The 26,539-nt window shown below is 40.4% G+C and overlaps 1 protein-coding gene across 2 annotated transcripts in view; it reads left to right on the top strand.

Moving 5' to 3' along the window:
- Window positions 1-13,017, top strand: part of DENND5B (DENN domain containing 5B) — a 209,227-nt gene extending 196,210 nt beyond the window's left edge. For both annotated transcript variants that reach the window (XM_060024548.1, XM_060024547.1), the window contains 6 exons: window positions 1,724-1,842; window positions 2,682-2,869; window positions 6,582-6,664; window positions 6,878-7,004; window positions 9,011-9,185; window positions 10,750-13,017. In XM_060024548.1, coding sequence (XP_059880531.1) covers window positions 1,724-1,842; window positions 2,682-2,869; window positions 6,582-6,664; window positions 6,878-7,004; window positions 9,011-9,185; window positions 10,750-10,933 — 876 coding nt within the window. In that variant the 3' untranslated portion in view covers window positions 10,934-13,017. The remainder of the gene's footprint in view (window positions 1-1,723; window positions 1,843-2,681; window positions 2,870-6,581; window positions 6,665-6,877; window positions 7,005-9,010; window positions 9,186-10,749) is intronic.
- The last annotated feature ends 13,522 nt before the right edge of the window (window positions 13,018-26,539 follow it).

Genomic DNA, 26,539 nt, shown 5'->3' with positions numbered 1-26,539 from the left:
AGCCGCTCCGCGGCATGTGGGATCTTCCCAGACCGCTGCACGAACCCGTGTCCCCTGCATCAGCAGGCGGACTCTCAACCACTACGCCACCAGGGAAGCCCAGCTAATACCTTTCTTAGCACAAAGTGTCATACATAGTTCTACACAACGATGCCAGTTTCACTTTTTCATTTTTCCTCGAGTCAAATAATATAAAGGAGTAATTAAGTACACAGGATCATTTTTGGGATTATATACCTAAAGTTGTCTTGAACACGTGAATTTTTCTATTTTTATTGTTATTTTAATTGTTAAGTTCTATTTTTCCACTTATAATGGTGCGCTTTGGGGCTTTGCCAGGTCCTATTCCATAATTCCCAGTGCCTAGCACGGAACCTGGCAAGTAGAGAACATTCAAGTAAATGCTTTCCCCACAGTGGTTCTCTTCCAAACTGTAAATTCACCCTGCCTGAACCTAGACAAAGGAACAGGGAGCTGCTATCCATGCTTTTGGTTTTTAGACCACGTGGTGATATTTATAAAGTGATTTTGCAAAAATAAACCTTTCACTATGGTAGTTTTCAGGTCTTACCTGGTGAAGTATTCTCATACTTTTGAGCCCACATGCTGGTTGATCCTGGCATGCAGGAAGAAGACAAACAGCTGTTCTTGTTTCAGGAGGGAAATGGTGCTAATTGAAATGTCCTGTTCTCATGTTCCTTGGAGTCTAGGAATAGCAGTTTCCACTCAGAGTCATAACACTGCCCAAGAGCTTATTTTGACACTATCTATCTAGTGGGGTCACAGCCATCTGTATATAAAAGATTAAAATCCTTGGCTTTTCTTCGACTACCAAGTACGGAACATAAACTGCATTATAAGTCCCATCATTGCTGTTTCTAGACTCTCACATCTGCCTACTTCTTTCCATCTCTGCTGCCACAACTAATTCAAGATGCCATCCTCCCTCACCTAGATCGCTGTGATTCAAAGACGTCAAGGACTTTGAGAACTCATAGTTCTGATGTCTATGATCTGGGGTCTATGTCAGGGGTAGACCCCAGATCTGGGGTCTATGTCTGGGGTCTATGATCTTTTATCAGAATTTAAAAGTCAGAATTTAGCTGACATTTATTTTCACCATTCCTATTATCATTGCTTTCTTTTGTACTTGTCCACAAAGGGTCAGGAAGGACACTGATAACTATGTTTTTGTTTTTTTTTTTCTTTTTAACAACAGCTTCAAAGACTTCTAGGTGAGGTTTGAAGTCAGTTCTGCCTTAGTATTTTATTAGAAGCAGAAAACTAGTCATGTTGGTGATTTTTTTGTATCTATAATTGTTTCTCTGACCTCTCTGCAACTAAATCTAAACAACATCCTTTTCCCACTTCTTGAGATTCTTCTCATCCTTCATAGGCACAAATCACTGACTCTGCAATGTTTCTGGGTTCTCCAATTAGAAATCATCGTTCTTTCCCCAGTGTTCTTCAAGTACCTGTTTACATCTCTACTCTAGGGCATTGTGCAGTCCCTCTCATTTGATAGTTAATGATCCTATGTCTCCTGTCTCATTAGAAGGGATCTATTAGGTGTGAATATTTTCTCTAGTGCACAGCAGAACACATTATGCAGAGTGGGTCCTCCGCAGTTGTTAAATTGGATGGAACCATGACACCACTGCTAAAGCTGAGGGGTAGCAGGAAGGGATCAGGTACTGAGTAACCTGTGGTCCTGTCCCTGCAGTGCCAGAACCTGGGGAAGCTGACTACTGTTCAGATTGGTCACGATAACTCAGGACTGTTAGCCAAATGGCTAGTGGATTGTGTCATGGTCAGAAACGAAATCACAGGACATACATACAGGTAAGTAAATGTCCTTGGGAGCTCAGACTTCTTTTAAGACTCTTTAGACAAGAAAAGGTTTGAGAATTATTTTCATTCCAAAGCTTTCCCGCTGCCTTCTGAATTTTGGTTTAGTTTTTTGGGTGGTTTTGTTTATGTCATAACAAAATTGTGTTATTTTGTTCCAAATACAAAATTGTCCCCAAAATACTTTTAAGAAACTGATTGTGTTTGCTGCTAATGCTTAGTCCACAAGTGTTGAAAATGATTGGTGGAAGTCTGATTAAAAAAAAAAAAAAGGAAACAAAAAAGAAGCTTAAAATAATGTCAGTAAGAGGAAAGGGTCTTTCAGATGCTCCTGGGCAAAGCCAGCACTCTTCTTTGAGAACATTCTCCTCTTTTCTCCTGTAACTTAACTCCCACATTAGCATCTAGTTTGAAGATATTGTTGTTGAAACTAACCCCAGAATTTTAATACAGACGAGGTATGAGAAAATATTAAAGAATTATTTTAATTTGATGATAACGATTTATTCTCTTTATATAAGAGAGAATATCTTTAGTTTTCAGAGACTCATACTAAAGTGCTTGGGAGTAAAATGTCCTGTTGTTTGTAATTTACTTTAAAATACTTTTAACAAAAAATAAAAATGAAGCATATGGCAAAATGTTATGTTTAAGTCATGAGAAATAGGGTGTCTCTTATCTTTTCTACTTTTTTATGTGTTTGAAATTTTTCATAATGAAAAAAGCAACCCACAGGCACTAAAATGATGGGCTTCACCCATGGTGCCATTTAAAAATTCTAATTAAAGCTAGTAAGATATTGGTGATTCTGAAGTTTGTTTCTGTCCTACCAGGTTCCCATGCGGGCGGTGGCTGGGGAAAGGCATTGATGATGGAAGCCTGGAGAGAATTCTCATTGGAGAATTGATGACATCAGCAGCAGATGAGGATCTAGTGAAGCAGTGTCGGACTCCACCCCAGCAGAAATCACCCACCATGGCCAGGAGACTAAGCATCACTTCACTGACAGGAAAAACTACCAGTAAGTAGTTTTTTTATTTTCCAGTGCGTCATGTTGCAGGCATCATGTAGCCATTTCATAGAAAACTGTTGTATTAATGAATTACGGTAAGGAGATTGAAAAGAAAAAAGCTGAGGAAAATTAATTTGAGAGAAAGGCTTTAAGAGTGGGGAGAGAGGGCTTCCCTGGTGGTGCAGTGGTTAAGAATCCACCTGACAATGCAGGGGACACGGGTTTGAGCCCTGGTTAGGGAAGATCCCACATGCCGCGGAGCAACTAAGACCGTGCACCACAGCTACCTAGCCTACACTCTAGAGCCTGCAAGCCACAACTACTGAGCCCGCGTGCCACAACTACTGAAGCTCAGGCACCACAACTACTGAAGCCCGTGCTCTGCAACAAGAGAAGCCACGACAACGAGAAGCCTGCGCACTGCAACGAAGAGTAGCCCCCACTCACCACAAGTAGAGAAAGCCCACGTGCAGCAACAAAGACCCAATGAGGCCAATAAAATAAAATAAATTAATTTAAAAAAAAAAAAGAATGGGGAGAGAAAAAAGGAGGAAAAATAAAGCAGGACATTAACAAATAATTAAAAGCCCCTGAAGAATTTAGATGCTAAAATCCAACAAAAACTGCCTGCTTCTGTTTTAATTAAGCTTTGGAAGTATGAATAAATAATATCTTGCCTGAAACTTAAAGGAGGAATAAGGACAGTTACATGTTACAGTACTCCCACATCTAGTTATCCAGAGCCCCTTTTTCTAAGAGGAATTCTAAAAATTCCTCTCCCTACCCCACCCCCAACTTCCTGTAGAAGTGATAAAGCAAAATACTATAAAAAAGTGAATTCTGTGGATAGGATACTATGTTCATATGCCATTTTGAATAGTACAATAAACTTCTAATTTATATTAATGTGGTCTTTAATAGGCTGAATAATGTCTCCCAGGGGTATCAGATTTTAATCCCTGGGATCTGTAAATGTTACTTTATTTAGAAAAAGCGTCTTGGCAAATATAATTAAGTTAAGGAACTTGAGATGGGGAGATTATCCTGGATTACCCAGGTAGGCCCTAAATGCAATCACATGTATTCTTCTAAGAGGGAGGCAAAAGGAAATTAGACACACACAGAGGAAAAGACAATAGAAAGATGGAGGCAGAAATAGAAGTGATGCGGCCACAAGCCAAGGAATGCCAGAGCCACCAGAGCTTGAAGAGGCAAGGAGCAGCTTCTTCCACTGAGCCTCCAGAGGAAGTGCAGCCCTGTCCACACCTTGACTTCTGCCTTTGGAATTGTGGGAGAATAAATTTCTGCTTTTTTACGTTACCAAATTTGTGGTAACCTAGTACCAGAACCACAGAAAACTAATATAAAGAAGCAGTATGATTTAGTGAAATATCACAGAAGTTTATCAGTGAAGTGGTTTTATTTCAGTTTATAGACAGTAACCATGAGTAGAATAAGAGGTCCTTAGTTAACTAACAAAGCAGCTTCCTTAGCTATTATTATTCCATATCCATTTCTTAGTACATAGTAATATATTAGCTATTAGAATGATACAGTCTAAAATGTAAAGTTATTCTTTCTCAAATGATTCCCTGTATTCATAATTCTTCTCTGCCTTCAGAAGTAAACTTAACACACACACACACACTAGAATAGCTAAAATAAGGGTAGAGAACAGTGGAATACTCATATATTGCCAGTGGGAATGCAAAAGGAAAAACCATTTGGCAATTTCTTTTAAAGATATACACATACTAACCATACACTTGACCCAGCAGTCCCACTCTAGATATATACCCAAAAGAAATGAATACATATATCTACACCAAGACTTGTACTCAAATGCTGCTAGCAGCTTTATTCATAATAGCCAAAATGGAAACAACCCCAGTGTCCACCAGCTGGTGAGTGGAGAAGCAGATAGTGGTAGATCTAGTCAATGGGATACTATTCAGCAATACTGTGGATATATCTAGCATCACGGATGAATCAAAACTATTATGCCAGGTGAGAGAAACCAGACACAAAGGACCAGACACTATATGATTCCATTTGTATTAAATTCTGGAAAAGCCAATATAATAACGATGAAAAGCAGATCAGCAATTGACAGGGGTTATGAGCTGGGGAAGGGGATTGACTGAAAAGGGGAACGGGGAACTTTTTGGGTTGATGGAAATTTTCTATATTATGTTTGTGGTGATGGTTATATGTCTATACATCTGTCAAAACTCATCAAATTACACACTTAAAATTGGTGAATTTATTGTATGTAATACCTCAGCTATGCTGATTTAAAATCAAAAAGTGGATTTCAGTTCAGTCCTTCCAAATTATTACAACTTGTGAATCAGTCCAATTTTATGGGGTATTAATGTTTTGAGAGGCCTTATCCCCCGCTTCCAGTCATATTTTCTTTCTCAGTAAGCAGAAAATTTTAAATAATGTGAAACTCAGAGATGGGTACCATGGTGTTTTTTTCACAGTGTGTGCAAAGTGATATTTAGAGAACTAAACATTTTAAATTGGTTTCAAAGTAATGCTGATCAGCACAGGGTTCATTCGAAATGAATAAAAGCTTGCAACATAGATCTTCATGTTTAAAAGAGAAAGATACAAGTAAAAAGATTACTAGGAGCTGGAGATGACACAGTATCAGTCCTTCAATTATAAGAGGTTTCCATTTTAACAATTTTTTTGCATTGGTATAGAGAAAACTTACTTGAGTCTTACCTGGAAAATGTCTTATGCAAGAAATCCTCCAGCAGTATGAATTTAAAGAGTCTTAAATTCTAGACTGTATAGCATGTCATTTATAGTGTGATATGTGAGTTTGATTTAAGAGTTAATCACTACAAGAAAAGACCAATTATTTAATTTTTCTCTTGTTATTTAGTTCTATCCATGGATGAAACCTGTTTACCACCTTTTTTTCTTTTCCGTCTTTTTCTCCTTTTTTTTTTTTTTAAATCATTATTGGGCTTTGGGAGGCAAAGGTGCTTTAGATTCCATTCAAGAAACCCACCAAGCTCTCCCTCAGGAAGGGGGCCTAGGTCAGCAAGTACTGGCTGAGAGAATGAAGCAGTGCCCAGATGGACTAAGTGGCCAGAAAGAAACAGTTCTGGGCTTCGAGGCAGGGTGTCCCCATGTACCTGGCATCTTTAAACATATACCCTTTACTTTTAAGACAACAGCAAAGCACACGATCCAAATTAGACATTCAGAGCTCCAGAAGCCTTAGTCTGTGCCTACTAAGGACTCGGAGGTAGGTGGGATAAGGGGTACCTGAGGAGTGATGCTGTGGGTCTTTCCCACCTCTCTCCTTAGATCTGAGGACTAGTAGCACTTTGTGACAGGCACCATGCCAGATGATTTACATGTAATATCTCATTCACTTTTCCCTGTGACCCAAGAGGTGTGTGTTTTCCCTGTTATAGATTGAAGAAACTCAAACTCAGAGGAAGTTAGATAATTTGACCAAGGTTATGGATTGCAAGTGGTAAGGCTGGGATTTGAATCTTGGGGGTCTCTTGGTTTCTACTCCATTGTGCCAATATGCCTCTCCCTTGGCCAAACTGGCCAAGGCAAGTTTCACGGAACCCTGACAAGCCAGCCTGCTCTGGTGAAGTGTTTCCACCACAGGCAGGCACAGTTGATGTCCTATAGTACTTTGGTTTATTTCCCTTGCATGAGAATTCAGCCATTATTGATTATTTTTTAGAACCCAATGCTGGACAGATCCAAGAAGGAATTGGAGAAGCTGTGAACAATATCGTGAAACATTTTCACAAACCTGAAAAAGAGGTATGATGGGCTATAAAACTTACTATGGTAGGATTTTAAAGCTGCTTTATACATGATACATAAGGCAATAAAAGGTGCTTTAATTTTCATTTGTAAGCTTTCTAATAGCCACAAAAAATGCTTCATTGCTACTCTCAGCACTTGTTCCTCTAGTATTTTTCTTAAACATCGAGCAAGAGCTTATTCTCCGGCACTGTGTGTTGCGCTCCACAGAGAGGAAGCCTCACTGTGTTGCTGTGTGGAGAGAGTGGCTTAGTTGCAGCACTTGAGCAAGTTTTCCACCATGGCTTCAAATCTGCTCGCATCTTTCACAAGAACGTCTTCATCTGGGACTTCATAGGTAAATTAAAGCTGGTGTGTGTTGTTATAAGGTCATCAAAATGTTTCTTAGAAAACTCAAACTCAGGAATTGGAGTGAATAAGAGTTAGTGATAAGGGTGTATGTTTTTAAAAGTAAATATCAAATAAGCAGTATCTGTGCTTTTCATTCAGTCAACAAATATATATAAATGTCCACAGTATTCTAAGCAGTATTCTAGATGCTCAAGATATACATAAAGATAAAAGTAGACAAAACACAGAAATTCCTATGGTTGACAAATTTATAATCTGGTAGGGGCAAACCATACACAAAAACATAACAGATATGCAATTCATCTGATATATTGGAAGGTCATCGCTGATCCGGAAAAAAATAGAGCAAGGTGAAAGGAAATGGAGTGGGGGCACTCTTTTAATTGGGGTCCTTATAGACTTCGTTGACAAGGTAACATTAAGCAAAGACTTCAAGGAAGTGAGCCTTGTGAATACGGGGAAGAGGGCACTGGAGGCTGAAAGAAGCGCCCCGGCAGGCAGAGCAGGGTGGGGCTGTGCTTGGCCTTGCAGGGAGCAGCAGGGATGTTGGTGGGACCAGAGCGGAGTGCGGGAGAGGGGCTGGGATTGGGAGGACAGGGTGTTTACTGCCAGAGCCGGTTGTGGAGGGCCTTCTAGGCCTCTGGAAGCACTTTGTTCTTTGTACTGAATGGTATGGGAAGTCCTTGGAAGGCCTGGAGCTAAGGAGTGACATCATATAATCTATGTTTTAAAAGGATCACTCTAGTTCCGTGCTGTCCAATATGGTAACCAGTAGTCACGTGTGGCTATTTAAATTGGCTTAATTTAAATTAAGTTTAAAATTCACTCCCTCAGTCACACCAGCCCTACTAGTGGCTGTAGAATTGGACCTTGCAGATGTAGAATATTTTCATCATCATGGAAAGTTCTACTGGAATGTACTGCTCTAGCTCGCTAAACTTTGTGTTCTTTATTTTGCTATGCAGGTTCTTCTACAATTCCCAGTTTCTTTAACAGGGAGATTAATCATTTCATGTTTATAAATAAGGCCTGGATGAAGTAGTTGATTTTATCCAATAACTTTTAGACAAAGAAAGGAAAGTTGACAGAGCTAGGCCCCCTAGAGTGGGTTTTTTTTTTTTTCTTTTGGAATGCATAGACTCTTACTGCTCCTGCTTCTGATATGTATATACATAACTCTTCCTCAGATTTTTTTAAAAAATAAATTTATTTATTTTTGGCTGTGTTGGGTCTTTGTTGCTGCACACAGGCTTTCTCTAGTTGTGGCGCACGGGGGCTACTCTTCGTTGCGGTTCGCGGGCTTCTCATTGCCGTGGCTTCTCTTTGTTGCGGAACACGGGCTCTAGGCACACGGGCTTCAGTAGTTGTAGCACGCGGGCTCAGTAGTTGTGGCTCACGGGCTTTAGAGCGCAGGCCCAGTAGTTGTGGTGCACGGGCTTAGTTGCTCCATGGCATGTGGGATCTTCCCGGACCAGGGCTTGAACCCGTGTCCCCTGCATTGGCAGGCGGATTCTTAACCACTGCACCACCAGGGAAGTCCCTCTTCCTCAGATTTACTGAAGCAGTTCCATTTCAAGGATTTTGTCGCGCAGTGTTAGCCAGCCATTCTATAACTAGAACAAAGGGCGCCACCTCAATGGCTACCATGTCTTTGCTACTTTTAGAAGGCTCCAGTCTTAACAGACAAGTTCATGGGGTTTTTTTTCTTTGCTGTCAACTGCCATTTCTTGAAGGTATTCTAAAGAGAGTAAACTTTCCAACCGTCTGGAATGCAGTCTAGATTAGAAAATAAACTCCTGGGAGCATATTGTTCTACCGTGAAACATGGGCCTCTAGAATTTATTGTGAAACCAGGATAAAGTAATGGTTGTGGTTTTAGGACTGGCTATAATGCAAAGTGTCGTTAGTATTTCCAGAATAAACCAAGTGATTCATCTTTTTTTATTTGAAGTATTATGTGTATTGTGATACGACTCTGACTTCCTTCTCCAGAGAGAGCAGTTGCTTATTTTGAAACAACTGACCAGATTCTAGACAATGAAGATGATGTCCTCATTCAGAAATCATCCTGCAAAACCTTCTGCCACTATGTAAATGCTATTAATACTGCACCCAGGAACATTGGGAAGGACGGCAAATTCCAGATTTTAGTTTGCCTTGGAACACGGTATTAAGCCAGTTCTTGACTTTCCCTGTCTTTGTCACATGTTGAGCAAGAATTTAGAAAAGATTATACCAGATCATGCCCCTTCCAAAGCTCTCCCGTGGGTTTCTTTCGTACCAGATTTTATGAGACTCCTGTTTATTGGGTGCTTGCTATGTGTCGGGCAGTATGTTCAGTACTTCACGTACATTATCTTATTTAACCCTCCTGTTACTTCACCACCACCACTGCATGAAGTAGCAAGCGATATCCCCACTGTATAGATGAGAAAATAGAAAGTAGAAGAGGCACGGGTAAGTTAACAAACTTTCCCAAGGTCACACAGCTGGAAAGAGGCAGAGCCAAGATTTACACCTAGTCGCCCTCCAGAGCCCAAAGCTCTGAACCGTTACACAGTACTGCACCAGAGGTGGGTGGGTAAGTTAATAGGTAGATTGGTAGACAATTAGACACGCCAGCACATTCACACATATATATTTCCTGTATAGAGCTTGTATAGTGTGTGTATGCTACCATGTTGCTTTAATTTTAATACATTGTGGAATTCTTACTATCTAAGTAATTCTTACTATGGGAAGTCTTCTCCTTAAGACAATTTCCTACCCCTTTCTTTTTTTTAAATGACGCATAGGAGCTGTACACACCATTAATTTTAAAACGGCTCTCAGAATTCTAAGAAATGAACCACATAGATCTTTAGAAGATGTTTTATCTGTGCAATGTTTGTTTTCTTCTAAACCCCTAGAAGCCCCAGCAAGAGGTGCAGGATGGCCTAGCTGCCTTGTCTTGAAAGCTTAGCGAGAGGTGCTCAGTGAGGATGTCTTAGCTACTTAGCGACAGATAGCTCATGTCAGTTTAATCAGGAAACACTGAAGATTGAGATCCTGTCCTCCTGAAGCAACTGCTTTACTGAGCTAAGTTCTGTATTTCTTCTTAATAAAAGCTGCCCAATTTCAGCTGTGTTTTTTAAAGTTCCTTTTGAGTATGATCCTTATCTCCTTTTATCTCTTTACTTTTCTGATTTATTAGACCAGCGCAAGCCCTCTTTTGGTTTATAAAATCTACTTCATGTTTTTCTGCTTTGATTTTGTTCCTTACCTTGTAATGTTGTGTAAATTTAAAAAAAAAAGTGCTAGTCCCTACAATTAAATGGAAACTTTCTTCACAAAAGGTCAATATACTTTGGCATGCCTTGCCACAGATGTCTGATTAACATCCCTGTAAAAAAAGAATACAGAATGGCATTCTGCCTTTTTTTAAAGTGGTAGAATCAGAATAGAGAATTTCTTTAATACATCTAAGTCCTTAGGGCCAACTTGCGCAGACCCACTTTTAGAACCTGATGGGGTTCCTCGTTAGCTTACACTGTCTCATTACCTTATCTTTTTAACCAGTCATTATCCAGCTAGTTGACTTTGGTTTTGTCTTTGGTGACCTCAGAGCTTGGCTAGATTTTTCCCCATCCAGTCCCACACCCACACCTTCCCGTCGTCAAAAGCTCCAGTGTGTGCCTTGTTCTCCAGCGAGGGCAGCAGTGCTCAGGACTTGTTTCTGTTTGGGTCTGTAGGGATCGCCTGCTCCCACAGTGGATTCCGCTGTTAGCTGAGTGTCCTGCCATCACCCGAATGTATGAGGAGAGTGCCCTCCTGCGAGATCGCATGACCGTCAACTCCCTCATCCGCATTCTGCAGACCATCCAGGACTTCACTATAGTCTTAGAAGGCTCACTCATCAAAGGAGTGGATGTGTAACCCAATTAGCTAGAAACTCGCAGTCCAGACCCCTTGTTCCTGAGCCTTCCCCAATGACGGGGACCGATTTGGACTTGTCTGATGAGGTAGTGAGTCACTGCAGGGGGCAACACACCGTATCCCCCAATTTGAATAATGCTGACACTACAGACAAGGTAAAGTGCTGTATTGTAGTTCATTTGAACCTGGAATTTAGTATAAAATAGAGTATTTTCATGTGTTAGATGTGTGTAAATATGCTCTCTTCTTTGAGAAATTATATTACTCTAATAAGATAACTTTTCTTAGATTGAATATTCCTGTGACTTAAAATAAGTAGCTTAAAAGTATTGGGAGGTGGGGGGTGGGGGGAGGAGAAAGAGTGGTGCTAGTCAGGAAGAAGCCAGTAAACATGTAAATACAGTGCAACCCAGTGGGGCTTTTTTTTCCCTCCCGGTATCACAAAGGAACTCAGAATGCATTGTTATGTCGTAACCAGCCATCCTGGTGTCTGATCCTTTGTATTGTGAATGTAAACAGCTTTACCTACTGTAGGGGATAGTAGCCCTCACTTACAGCTTTTAAGTTTCACATGGTTTCATACATTTGAATTGAGCCACTTTTCCAGTCTTTTGGAAAAATTTTTTCCGTCAGCACAAGATATGATTCAAATATTTTAAATACTGTACCCCAGGAGCTTGGCTAAACTGGAAAGAGAACACACAAAGCCCTGAGAAGTGTGTTAACTTGTGGGATTATAACTTCTTTACACTTTGGAAAGATTAGCCTAGACTAACTTCATTCTTGGCATTTTTATTCTTGTTATTTGAGGTACTTTGGGGAGATGTGAATTTCAGAGTGTTGGCCTCATGGTCTTAAGAACTGCAAACAGCAATTTGATTCTGTACTTTTAATTTGGCCATCTCAACCCTGCAGTGGTCCCTTACCTCTTAAAGATAAACACAAACACGGTCTTTGTTTGGTTCCAATCACCCGCCTCCCCTCTCCCAGTGCACATCCCCCCTCAGGAAATGGAAAGAATGTTTAAGAAGGAGGAGGGCCCTGTGTGGCTTGGAATGTTTTTGTGAAAGTATTTGTTGACCATGATAATGCAAATAACAGAAGAAGAGAGAAAGAATGAACCCTTTCTGGGTGTTTCAGGGCAAGCTTTATGTTCTTTTGTAAGCAGGGGTGAAAATGGAAAACAACTGGCCCAGAGAAGGTACAGGCCAGTACTGACAAAATGGAAGCGAAACAAGAGGCAACAATTTTAGGAGACCAAACATTGTAACTTTCCAGTTTGGTATTTTTTAAGGAAGTTAAATAAATTTGGTATTAGCTCGTTACCTTAAGTCTTCATCTTACGGTCAGTCCTTTAAGTCTAATTAGGCATTTGCATGTTGTTAGCAGGGAAATTGCCTCAGCAGAGCTCCAGATTTTGTTCCCAGGTGTGGCTGAGAAGCAAAGCCATGGCCTCTCAGGACCCTTGTGAAATCTGAGGGTCCAGGCTTTAGCCAATAGCGTTGTTTACCTTTTTTCCTGGAAGAAGAAACTAATGATACAAGTGCCTCACTCCCTTTATCAAACAAACACTGTATTCAAGCAAGGCACACGCCCTTTTAATACGTGACTGAGTACTTGAGGGTAGGGAGAGTTGAAGGCAGCATTTAGAAACCCATGGAAAGGGTTTAAGAAGATGGTTCTGGGTGACCTGGGTAGACCAGAAATTTGTTTGCCTACAGCTGAAGTTTGTCCACAGTGGTGTGGCTGTTCCAGGGACATGGAAAGTCTGTTATGGGAGACATCCAGAACCTGTTGCACACTAGGCACTTACTGTTTCAGTGATGAGAAACCACAGCGTGATCCAATCCCGGATTTTGTCATTGTTACCCTTTCCAAAGGCCATGCTTCTGACACATTCTGGGCAAACAGAGAGATGGCTTAGGTTAGCAGGCTAGAATTGAGTCATCTAGTCTAGCCTTCTCATTTTACAGATGGGAACACTTAAGGGTCAGAGAGATTAAATACTTACCCGCACACCTGTGACAACACAGAGTCTAGAATTCATGTTTTTTATTACACCAGGCTGCATGAGACTGGCCTCCAAGGCATTCATATTAATAGTCTTTCTACCCTTGGTTTATTCATCCACCTATACAGGTAGCACAGGGATTAATATTCATTTTAACAAATTGTCCTTAAGTTATAGAGAATTACACCTATTTTAAAAAGTAGGAGCAGGAATTCTCTGGCGGTCCAGTGGTTAGGACTCTCACTGCCAAGGGCCCGGGTTTGATCCCTGGTCAGGGAACTAAGATCTCACAAGCCTCACAGCGCAGCCAAAAAAAAAAAAAAAACTAGGAGCAAAATTGGATTTTGGACCTGTGAATAATACCAATACTTTAAAAATTAATACCTCCCAAAAGAGTTATACCTAAAGTTTCATCCCACTTTCTATTATCTGACTATAGTAGTGAGATGACCAATTTCAAAAGAAGGAATCACACCAGAACTGACACATCCTCTAGAATGCTAGGCCCTTTAGAGTGGTCACCTTGGGAGTCCATATATGTATGCCAGTGATAAAGCCAGTGCTCCAGACACCTGGGGGACCTCCTTATGAGCTGCCTGAATGACCTACAGCCCATTCTTTTGAATACTGCCAGTGATGGGAAACGGTGGCCTTTCAAAAGAAATTTAAAATTTGAAACAACAAAAAGTCCTTAGGTTACAAGTTGATGAATGAAAAGCAAAGTTTGGGGTCACATAAGAAACACAATTCTAAAGAAATAAGACTTAGTTCTTGCATGGCTTATAACTACCTTTGAGCCAATATCAAAATATTTTGAGCGGGACAGTAGCAGAATCCTTAGAATAAATGTACATAGCCTTCTAAGCTAACTTCTGAAGGTCATTCAGAGGTATACTTTCTGCTCTGTTAACACTTTATTTTTTTTTCCTGTTAATACTTTAAACTAGTATATTGCTTTATCATCACACTTCAAAGTTAAAGTACATAAAAATCAATTTTGTAATTGACCTTTTTTTTTCCTCAAAATAAATTAAAAGTAATGCCTGGAATCATAATTAGTATTTTCACATAATAATAGTTAAGAAGAAATTGTTTTAAAATTAACTTGCCAAAAATATTATCTCTTGAAACATTTATCTTCCAAGTGTTTTTCAAATGTCCTGAAACTCCTAATATCAACCTTGGTGACATAGTAGCATTACACCGACATTGGTATTATGTGTGAGACCCTGAAGCTGTGCCCTGTCTGGGGGCTTACCAGCGCCTTAATAATGACTGAGGCTCAGTGTGGAGTAGTATAAAGTAGGGTTCTCAGTGGAGAAAAATGGGCTGCTGAGAACAAAAGGAAGGCCTCCCAACCTTATCCATCCTCTTTCCCACTGGGGGCAAGAATTTGATAGAAGAACCTAAAGCTTGCAAAAGTTTATGATTTCCCTCTAAAATTTATTTTAAATATTTCACACATTTTGTACCTTTTGTAACACTATGGTATTTACTTTAACATGGTTTTTTAAGAAATCATTTTAATGAACTTCTGTCACACTATATGAATGATACAGGGGAAATACTGAATTGCTCGTATTTCCTTTTTTTGGCAATAAAGCACTGTAGTATGTAAATGTAAGTAAAAGAGGGATAGAGGCTATACATAACAGTTCATGTGTAGTAAATGTTGACACCTCTGAGATATTTTGAAACATGAGGCAACAGACAAGGACCTCAGATTCCCCAGGGAAATATTTATTTGACAGCATTGGAAGTGTAACTCTTAATGATGAAATAGCTTCTTTCTGCTAAGAATTATGATTTTTTCAGTAGATTTTCATTTTGAGAACTGTGAGTATTTTCTCTGTGAGGTTTACAGAAACTAGTCTATCTTTTTCACCATTCAAAAGGACAGTCTGAACCGTAGCTATTTACATTTCAGTATTAACACACCTTCACTGATTGAGAATGGAGTCTTGAGATCATCTCTACTTTTTTAAAGTGAATCAATCCTATTTCCAAGTCATCCGTGTCATTTGAAGTCCATGTTTCTTATATAAGTATTTGTTACATTACCTTTTAGTGTAAAAGGAGGCAGAAACAAATAATAAGCTACTAGGTCTCTTATTCCTGTTAAAATACATTTATAAATCTCTTGAATCAAACTGATTTCCAAGCTTTTTGAAGAGGGTACGGATGGAGTGAGATCAGAGTAATCCAAGGAGAACCTCATCCTATCACATCTTACTAGACATGATTGTCCTCTCAAGGACAAAATAAAGATTGGCTCCAGAAAGTTATCACATTGAGCAGTTAATACCAGAGTGAAAAAAAATCGTCAAAAACAGTCTCCTCATTTGAAGGAATCCAGGGTATCCTTGGGTTATGTGGGAGGGAATCATGCTTGACCCAATTACCTAAATGTATTTACATGTGGCCCAGCCTTTATTCCAAACACTAGACAGATCTTATTAAAAGTAGAGAGGTATGGTAAGAGTTCCTGTTGTCAATCAAATGAGGGTGTTAAACTTATAAAAAGAATTCTCTGTGTTACACTTGAACCATGTATAAATGTACCCTGTGTATCTTTTTTTTTAAATGAGCATTTCTGCATTTAAATTATATTGTTTTCTTTGTATTGTTAACAAAATGCATCAGAACTGGATTTTTTTTCTCATCTGAGCATACTTAAAATTTAAAGAGTATTGTGATATCAAGCACTTTAACATATGTATCAGAGAAACTGATGTGGGTTTTTCAGGTTTTGGAGTACATTTAAATATGACTTTTCATGCTTCATTCTTTACAAATAAAACTGTGGGGTTGATACTTTGTTTTGCTTCATTTTTATAGAACCTTAATACTGAGCAGTTCACAGGGCAAGTGACTCCAGAAAGTAGAGGGATAAAACCATTATGAGAGAAAAAACTACATAAAACCATTATGTAGTAGAAATATAGCCTGCTGGGCAACTGGTTATCTAAAAGGGGTTAAAAAAAAAGAACCCTACCTCACACCATACAGAAAGATCAATTAATTCTTGGCTTAACAACCTAAATGTAAAAGGCAAAACAAACATTTTTGAAGAAAATGTAGAATGTATTTATGAACTTGGGAAAGGGTAGTATTTAAACAAAACACTCAAAAATAACTAGATTTTTAGTCTGTAGCAAAAATGAAAGGCAGAGATTCCTTGATTACCCACTATATGTTAAGCATTACTTTAGGTTAAGGACATAAAGCAGTTTAAACATACACGTACATCAGATTCCTGCTATCATGGAATTTATATTCTAATGAAGGAGTTACACAATAAACATGACAAATAGGTAATACATATAGTAGTTAGATAATAACAACAAGCAAAGAAGAAGGATTGAAAGTATAGTTGGGACTGCTTAGAGATGGACTGCAATTGTAAATGGGTTAGCCAGGGAAAACCTCACTGAAAATGGAGTTGTCTTTAGCAGAAATTGGAAAAAGCGTAAGAGAAACAAATTTACAGGAGGAACATCAAGAGCTTACTTTTGGCAGTAAGTTTGGCATGCCTGATAGACATCCAAGTAAAGATGCTGATAGACAGTTGCACATATGGATTCGGAGTTCAGGGGAAAGTAATGGTGTGTTTGTCGGGGTCCAAATCAAGAAACAGAAATCACACAGCAATTTGAAGAGGGGTAGTTTAATGTATAGAACTATGTTAGAATTCTCCAGAGAAACAGAACCAACAGGATGTGTGTGTGTATGTATATGTATATGTATATATAGAGAGATTTATTTTAAGGAATTGGCTCACACAATTGTAGAGCCTTGGTGAATTCAAAATCTGCAGGGTAGGCTGGTGGGCTGGAGACCCAGGGAAAGAGTTGTAGTTCGAGTTCAAAGAGGTTTGACTGGCAGAATGCCTTCTTGCTCTATTAAGGCCTTCAACTGATAGGATACATTATGGAGGGTAATCTGCTTTACTCAAAGTCCACCAATGTAAATGTTAGTCTTATCCAAAAAACACCTTCACAGAAACGTCCAGAATAATGTTTGATAAATATCTGGGCTCCATGGCCCAGCCAAGTTGACACATAAAATTAACCATCACAGACTACTGTAATAAGAAATTGGAATTATGGACTATTTGCTATTAAGCAATGAAAAGAACTCTAAAGAATACAAGAACAGCATATATAGGAAGCAGCCACTAACCGTAGGGCTGGGGCAAGGCAAACCTAAAAAAGCCCCCTCCCCCTTAGGCTGAGAGTCAGACTTTTAATATTAAGAGGGCACAGCCATGGCCCACTGGATGGTAAAGAAGTTTACTGAGATGCTGCACCAGTGCCACTTGTTTGGAATCTGCTGTCAGGCACCAGGGAAACATCCATGGAGAGGTGGCATAGCCCAGAACTTGCTGGGAAACCACTGGAGAGGGTGCCAGGGAAGCCATCCACTGGTGAATTCTATCAAAAATTTAAGGAAGAAATAATGAAAATTCTAATCAAAGTCTTCCAGAAAATGGATGAGGTATGTGTTAGTTTGCTAGAGCTGCTGTAACAGCAGCTGGCTTAAACCACAGAAAGCTATTTTCTCACTATTCTGAAGGCTAGAAGTCTGAGATGAAGGTGTCAGCTGGATTTGTTTCTTCTGAGGTCTTTCCCTTGGCTTATAGATGGTCGTCTTACCTCTGTCTTTATATGGTCTTCTCTCAGTGCATGTCTGGGTCCTAATTTCTTCTTCTTACAAGGACACCAGTCATATTGGATGAGGGCCAACCCTAATGACTTCTTTTTAACTTAGCTCTTTAAATACCCTACCTCCAAATACAGTCACATTCTGAGGTACTGGGGGGTTAGGACTTCAACATATGAATTCCGAGAGGACACAATTCAGCCCACAACAAGGTAATACTTCCCAACTCATCCCATGAGCCAGCATTACCCTGATACCTATATCAGACAAAGAAATTACAAGAAAAGAAAAATACAGACCAAGAACTCTCATGAATGTAGATGTAAAAATTCTTAACAAAGTGTTAGTAATTCAAATCCAGTGATAAAAATGATATGTCATGACTAATTGGGGTCTATCAAGGAGAGCAAGGTTGGTTTAGCATTCAGTCAAGGAATATAATCCACCACAGTTACAGATTAAAAAATAAAAATTTATATGCTCATCCCAATATACACAAAAAAATTTTGACAAATTATAATGTTCATTCATGGTTTAGAAAAAAAACCCCAAAAACTCAGTGGACTTCCTCACCTCAGATATACTGTGTTCATGGATCAGAAAATACTGAAAGTCATCTGCAAAAAACCTACAGCTAACATCATCCTTTATGGGGAAATGCTGAGTGCTTCCCCCATAAGATCAAGAACAAGGCATGGATATCCACTCTTAATACTTCTGTTCAACATTGTACTATAGTTTCTAGTCAGTGCAATAAGACAAGAAAAAAAAGGCGTAAAGTTTGAAAAGAAAGTAAAACTGTATTCACAGATGACACGATGGTCCATGTAGAAAATCCTATGGAATTTACTAAAAAGTTACTGATGCTAATAAGTGAGCTTATCAAGGTTGCAGGATATAGAGTCAATCTACAAAAATCAGGTGTATTTCTATATGCAATAGCATTGCAGTGCAAATCTGAAATACTTGGGGATAAGTTTGACAAAAAATGTGTAAGACTTGCTCACTGAAAACTACTGAGGGAAACTAAAGAAGTCCTAAATACATGGAGAAATATAGTGTGGTCCTAGGTCAGAAGATTCAATATTATTAAGATGTCAGTCCTCCCCAAATTGATCTATAGAGTCAATGCAATCCCATTCAAACTCCCAGCAGTCTTTTTCGTAGAACTTAACAAATTGATCCTAAAATTAATGTAGAAATGCGAAAGCCCTAGAAGAGCCTAAATAACTTGGAAAAAGATAAACAAACTCGGAGGACGTATATTACCTGATTTCAATACTTACATTAAAGCTACAGTGATTAATAAATACAGTGTGGGGAAATTGAGGTAAAGTCAGACAAATAGCTCAATTGAACAGAACAAAGAGTATGGTAATAGACCCAAACATATATGGTCAATTGCTCAACAAAGTTCAAGGGTTATTAAGCGACAAAGAGGGTAGTCTTTTCAGTGAATGGTCCTGGAACAATTGAATAGCTACATGTAAAAGAAATGAAGTTTGATCCACACCTCCCACCATATACAAAAATCAACTCAAAATGGATCATAGATATAAATGAAAATCCTAAAATTAAAAAACTTCGAAAGAAAACACATGGTAAATGACCTTGGGTTAGGCAAAGATTTCTTAGATATGAAAAAAGATACAGTCCTTAAAAAACATTGATCGAGACTTCCCTGGCGGTCCAGTGGTAAAGAATCTGCCTTTCAATGCAGGGGACGCCGGTTCAATCCCTGGTCGGGGAACTAAGATCCCACATGCTGCAGGGCAACTAAGCCCACCCGCCACAACTACTGAGCCCTTGTGCCTCAGCTAGAGAGCCCACATGCCACAAACTACAGAGCCCACACGCTCTGGAGCCCGCGCATCACAACTAGAGAGAGAAAACCTATAGGCCACAACTAGAGAAAAGTCTGTGCACCACAAATACAGAGAAGCCCAAGCGCCACAAGGAAAGATCCAGCATGCCACAACGAAGATCCCGTGTGCTGCAAATAAGACCCAATGCAGCCAAAACTTTAAAAAAATAATAAATAAATATTTTAAAAATTGATAAATTAGACTTAACAAAAATTAAGGGGCTGCAAAAAAAAAAAAAAAAATTAAGGGGCTTCCCGGGTGGCGCAGTGGTTGAGAGTCCGCCTGCCGATGCAGGGGACACGGGTTCGTGTCCCGGTCCAGGAATATCCCACTTGCTGCGGAGCGGCTGGGCCCGTGAGCCATGGCCGCTGAGCCTGCGCGTCCGGAGCCTGTGCTCTGCAACGGGGGAGGCCACAACAGTGAGAGGCCCGCGTACCGCAAAAAAAAAAAAAAAGAATGTATGTATGCTTTTGTTTTTTCAAGTTTCAGACATTTATTAATCAGTGTAAATGCCAACACAATACACCAACGTGATTTCATGTATGTAGAGGGGAAATATTTCCTGGTTAATTAGAAAATTTTACAGATAACTTCTGGAACACCTTCATTCTAAGCAGCTTTATAGTCAAACATTTCATTTAGAAGTCTGGACCTTCTTTCTTCAGTTTGCTGTAATCCACATTCACTGAGTAGAACATATATTGATCACTGGGATTCAATTTCTTCTGGGTTCTGGGATACTCTTTCTGTTCCAAATGACTGAGCAATGCCAGATACAAGACATACAGTGCTGCTCCAGTACCTCCGGCTCCAATAAATAACGAAGAAAGAAATCAAGCTTGTATGCTTCTTGGCCTAACCAAGGATCTAGTGGAACATATTTGTGGCAAAGGCCTTTGGCCTGAAAGGAGACGAGAACAAATCTGCCAGGCCCCAGACTAAGTAGTCTCTGCCCAAATGTACGCTCTTTGTGGGACTTCTCTGGCGGTCCAATGGTTGAGTCCGCACTTCCACTGCAGGGGGTACAGGTTCAATCCCTGGTTGTGGAAGTAAGATCCTGCAAGCTGTGGCCAAAAAATAATAATAATAATAACTTTGACATATACCTACCACATGATCCAGCCATTCTTTAGGTAATTAAATACTGAAGGGAAATAAAAGCATATGTATATGTCTACACAAATACTCACACATGAATGTTAATCACAGTTTTATTTGTAATAGCCAAAAACTGGAATCAACCCAATTGGCATCGACAGACAGATGAGTGGATAAATAATTTGTGAGATAGCCATACAATGGAATACTATTCAGCAATAAAAAAGAGTAAGCTATTAATATATGAAGCAACATAAATGCATCTAAAAACAATTATTCTGAGTAAAGAAAGCCAGGCAAAAAATGAATGCATACTATAGGGTTCCATTTGTATAAAATCAAACCCAAAATGCAAATAATCTATAGTGACAGATGACAAATCAGTTGCTGCTTGGAAATGGGGGCTGAGGGGAGTTTGACAGAGGCCCGAGGAAACTTTGGAAGTAACAGATATATTCATAATTTTAATTGTGGTGATAATTTCACGAGTACCTACTCATGTCAAAACTTAACAAAATTGCATAGTTTAAGTAAGTGAAATTTGTTGAATGTCAATAACACCTCAAGGATTTTTAAAAATCTAACTGAAAAGTTGAGAATACATACACTGTAATTAAAATGGGGTTTAAAAAAAAAGGGAAAACCCAATAACTTGATTTACCAATCATTCCCTTCTACCTCATTCTATGGGCTTCTAAACAGGTGTACCATCACCTGTTTATCCACAAGCACTAAAGACATCTATGCTAAAGATCGGAAGCAGGTCAGGTAAATCTAGATAAACCCAACAAGTGCCTAGCATGAAGAACTGCAGGCACACGACTGCAGTCACAGTTACACACTCCTTCAAAGAAAGCCAACTTGCATTTTTGCTTCTAGGTTTCTACCTGGCATGCTGTTGTGATTCTTTAAACTCCTTTCCTTAAAACCCTTGCATGGCTGTGTCAGTTAATCCCAAACTATTAGATCATGGTCCTACCCAAACCTAACCAAGCCCCCTTTCCCAATGCAAAGGTCTGCCTTAGACCAGTCTCCAAAACCTTAGTAAATATCCAGGCTCCGCCCTTTGCCCTCTGACAGGTTACTAAGACTGTCAAGGGAAAGCTCTTCCTTACTGTGCAAGCAATAAACAGAATGTTTCCATGTTAATTCAGGAAGCCAGTATTTAACATTACTGATCGTGTATATTTCCTCTTCTGAGTTATTTTAGTAATCTTTGCCCATTCATTTTTAATGTCTGTTTTGGCTTTGATTTATAGTTTAAAAACATTTTTGATAGTGGGAACCAGCCGCATAGCACAGGGAGATCAGCTTGGTGCTTTGTGACCACCTGGATGGGTGGGATAGGGAGGGTGGGAGGGAGGGAGATGCAAGAGGGAGGGGATATGGGAACATATGTATATGTATAACTGATTCACTTTGTTATAAAGCAGAAACCAAAAAAAAAAAAAAATCATTTTGAGCTATTCTTTGCTCTATATGATGTCAATATTTTCTCTTTCCTTTTAATTTTTGGTATTTTTTGTTGCACAGAAAACTTAAGTTTTCAATTGTTTAAGGTTATTATACATTCCTTAAAAAAAAAAAAAAAAAAACAGCTTCTGGTGCCATACTGCCTGGGTTCAAATCTCTACTGCTTAACTATCTGAAGACCCTTGTTTTGTCACTTAAGTCTCTGGGAACCTGGTTTCCTCATCTGTCTCCCCACAGGAATGTAAGCTCCACAAAGGAGGCATTTTTGACTGTTTTGTTAACTGCTGTAGCCCCAGCTCTGGGAACAGTGCCTGATACATAGTGCTCAGTAAATATTTATTAAATGAATGAATCTACAAAGCCAGAACAATAATCTTATTTACCTCATAAGGTTGTTATAAGAATGAACTAATCCTTGTAAATTTTAGTCTAGAACAATGCCTGGCACACAGTAAGAGCACAAGAAATGTTAGCTCCCCCAACCCCCAATCCCAGAATCCTGCCTCTTTGTGAAGTCTTACCTGAATACCCCTCCCTCACCTTCCCTCCTCCCTTTTCCACTCCCACCAGATTTGCCCACTGTCCCCCCACCTTAGCAACACCCGCTTGTCACTTGGAATTCTTAACCTATGGGCAGCTGTAAGCCCCTCTGAGCATCCAAGGAGAGCTATGAACACTCTCCCCAGAAAAACGCACCTGTGCACATACACACCTGTACAATTTCAAGGAGCTCATTGGACCCTGACACTAAACCGCCTTTTTAGATTCCTGAATTAAGTAGACCTTAATGTCGAAACTCCTTATTGCTTTGTAGCAGCAAACCTCAACAGGTCCCAGGAAATTTCTCAGAGCAGATCTTAGCTGCAAGGATCAAAGTCCAAACTGGGTGTCAAGATCTGAGCTCCGAGTAGCAAATTTCTCTCTCCCTTTGAGGAAAGGACGACGATTGTTCCTTCCTGACTGCCCCTTCAGAGCTAACCCTTCACCCTGATCTGACAAGGAAGGGCGCTGTGGAGGACGAGGGCTGGAGGAAGGGGGCTCTAAATGGAAACAGGAGGCCCCAGTAGATTCTAAGACCATCCATAAACTTCGGCAACCCCGTTTATTTATTTCAGTCTCCCAGTTGGTAATTAATAAACCCTTACCACCATAATGACCCGAGTTCCTGTCTTCTGCAGCAGGAAAGAGGGGGTAAAATGGGAAACTGTCCCACTGCCTTTTCAGGAAAAGAGGAAGACTGGCCGGTATGCAGGTGAAGAGCCCTGGACCTGGCGACTAGCCGAGCGACTTCCTGTTAAGTTCTGTAACCTTCCTAAGCCTGTGTTTTGCGCTAAGAACAGGAACAGCAGCATGAACCTCATACTTTTGTTGTAAGGTAACTAAATCGACTACACACTGTTTTGCACCTGGAAGCACCCAATAATTATTAGCTGTTATTTATTACTATGAAATAGCAACTCAAAAGAAGGGCGTTGCCTGCTTACCAACGCGGTGGGCCTGGAGTCGGCCCAGGGGAAGGAGGGCAGCGTGTAGGGAGCTGGCCTGGGGCTGAGCCTGTGCCACCGCCCGGCCTCCCCGCCAGCCACAGGCCCGTCAGCTTCTGTACTGTTGCCCTCCTTCTAGCTACACGGCCCCTTGCCTTTTCTCTGTCCTGGAACTCCCCAGACAGAGATGCGCAGATCCTCAAGGGGTTCACCACCTTCCCCTCCCTCTAGCCGCGGCGTAAGACTCCCTCATCTACGGATGTTTCTGTCACAGAGTCAGAAATTATTGGACTCAGAGAACCTGAAAGATGGGTCCAGCCCTTTCTTTCTTTATTCTGATTAGAAACAGTCCAGAGGTGATGTGATTTGCCCAAAGTCGGCAACTTCCTGGAATTAGAAACCAATCGGAAGACTTCCATGTGGGTGTTCTTTCCGCTATTATCAGGTTACCTCCGAGCCTTAGGATCTGCTTTTGAAAAGGAATGAAGAGGTCGTCTAGGGAGAGCCACTGAAGGAAAAAATATTCGGATTTGGTAACTGCTTATGGCAGGGGATGAGAGAGTCGGGGGTGACAGAGTGTGTAACCTGCTTCCCCTCAAAAAGCATAATGTGAACGATCTTAGACTTGTTTTACGAGATTATGAATTTAATGAGTGCATCTTCCGGCGGGGGCGGCTAGGAACTTTCCTGTTCTGTTTACCCAGGCAAGTGCCTAATGCAAAGTAGGTACCTAATAAACATTTGCCACCTGGACGACCGCATGGCTGGATGCGCCCCATCCACCATAGAGATGCAGGAGGATTTGTGGAAATAGCCCCACCTGGGAGGCACGTAAGTCCTTTCCGGTTTTTCTCAATTATGGCTTTGCCATGCATATTCTTTGTTCCTAAATCCTTGACTGCATCTCTTGATTATTTCCTTAGGATATTTTCCTAAAAGTGGGATTACTGTGAAGGGTACGCCCACAGTTAAGGCTCTCGATTCTGAACCCCTCCAGCGGTGCAAGAATGAGTCAGCTTCCCAGCACGCTGGCTCAAACTGGGTATTATCAAACTTCATTTTTTTGCCATCTTGATAGAACAAAAATAATATTTTATTTGCATTTCTTTGTGGACTGATAAGTTTGAGATTCAACTAATTTTAAAGAAACATTCTAAGGAGCCCAGAGAAATCCTGTGTGGCATAGGAGACCAGTGAAATTAGGCACATTCTGCCCAGTGAGGGGAAACCTAAGGGCACCTATTGTTTGGAGCAATTTGTCCTGAAGATGTAAACATCTGAGCCCTTATAGAGAGGCTTCCCGTGAACCAGGGAGGGAGAGCTGTGATCTACTAGCCTCCCTCTGTTTGTTACTTTCATTTCCTGATGAGGAGTTAATGGTATAAAACAAATGAAAAACCAGTATAAGGTTTTTCATTAAGGACAGCAAGAGAAAGTAGAAATGGGAAAACTATCTCAACTTAAAGTCCTGGAGAAAGGGGAGGGGTGAGCGGTGAACTTTGAAACATATTTCCAGAGGAAGGGAGGTTAAGTCCTTGGGGGTCCGCTGCCAGCCTGGAGGGGCCCGAGGGGGACTCTGGAGACTTTGTATGGGACAGACTGCTGTTTGGTTGTGGAGCTTACAAGGCCAGGGGTCCCCGAACACCCGGAAAGGGCTTTTAAAGGACTTTTGAGGCTCCCAGGTAAACTGCCAAGGGGCAAAGGAAGGCAGTAAGGAAGTGGAGGCCGCGGTGCAGCCCAGGCTGCTCCAGGAGTGCTGAGAAGAGAGCTTCGGGCTTTTCCCAGAGAAGAGGCAACTGTGAGCTGGGGGGCTTTTCTTGGTTTATGAAACAATGAGGACTTCCCACTCAGTCAGAGCCAGGAACTGGTCCCCAACTCTTCAGGTATCCCCTGGGTTCTTTTACAAAGCACACCAAGGAGGATAACTATTTTAGAAATGTTTACAATTTTATTTACTAACCTAGCTCTCATTTACTCTCAAATAAATTTATAGTCCTAATTGCCGTCATTAGCATTTTCTTGATAATAAACATACAAGATGTGTTTTTTAGTTGTTGTTTTTTTAACTTCGTGGGGGAGTTTATTTTCTTGATTGCTTTAAATTTCCTATTAAAGCCTCAAATTTAACAACCAGTCTCACAGCTCAGCAAACTGAGTTTTTCTGTCACTTTAATTCTTCTGAAAGGGCTTAAGCCAAGCCAAGAACCAGTAGTTCTTAGAGGTTTAAGTAAGTGATTTCAAAGCTGTCACACTTCAAAAATCACTTAGCCGCTTTTAAAAAAATTTCAGTTGCCCCTGCCTCCCTTTTGGGAGACCAATTTTATAGGGTTGGGACATACCCTGGAACTGGTATTTTTGAAAAGCCTCCTGGGTGATTTTTTTCAAGTTGCCGCTACAAAGAGCAACTTTGGGGAACTGATGTCTAAATGCTTATCTATTTTGTTTGTCTTTTAATGGAATTTGGAAATGGCAGCTTTAACTTCTAAAATATTAAACAATACTTTGCATTTCTGGAAAACATTCCTTTTCACCTCTCTCCCCACCTGCTCCAGGCTTCAGCTCACTGGGCTCTGCAGTCCTTACTTGACACTCTTACTACCCCATGTTCTCTCTGGTTCCCGTGACTCCTGGTTTTCCTCCCTGGCAGCATATTTTGGGCTTTCTTTCGTGCATGACAATTGGCCTCTCCTCTTGCACTGTCTTTCAAAGCACTGTTGCTGCTCAGGGTGTCCTGGAAGCTCTGGTGGCCCTATCATCCACTCTCACGATCGGCGCCTGGGTGCTTACTGTTCTCTAATCTGCATCTCTCACTATTTCTGTGGGAACCTCTGCAGATGCCCTCATTTCAACTGCCTACAGAGCATCTACTCTCGGATGTCCCACGAAGCACCTCAGACCCACTATTTCTCAAATATTGAGTTCCTAGCCATGTTTGTCCTCTGTGTTTCGTATCTCAGAGAAAGGCTCTCCCAAGTTATTCAAGCCAGAAGTTTGGGGATACCAGAGACTCTGC

The sequence above is a fragment of the Delphinus delphis genome, chromosome 11 (genome assembly GCF_949987515.2).
Source record: "Delphinus delphis chromosome 11, mDelDel1.2, whole genome shotgun sequence".
Lineage (NCBI taxonomy): Eukaryota > Metazoa > Chordata > Mammalia > Artiodactyla > Delphinidae > Delphinus > Delphinus delphis.
Note: the sequence above shows the minus strand (reverse complement) of the source record. Positions and strands in the feature narration are given on the sequence as shown.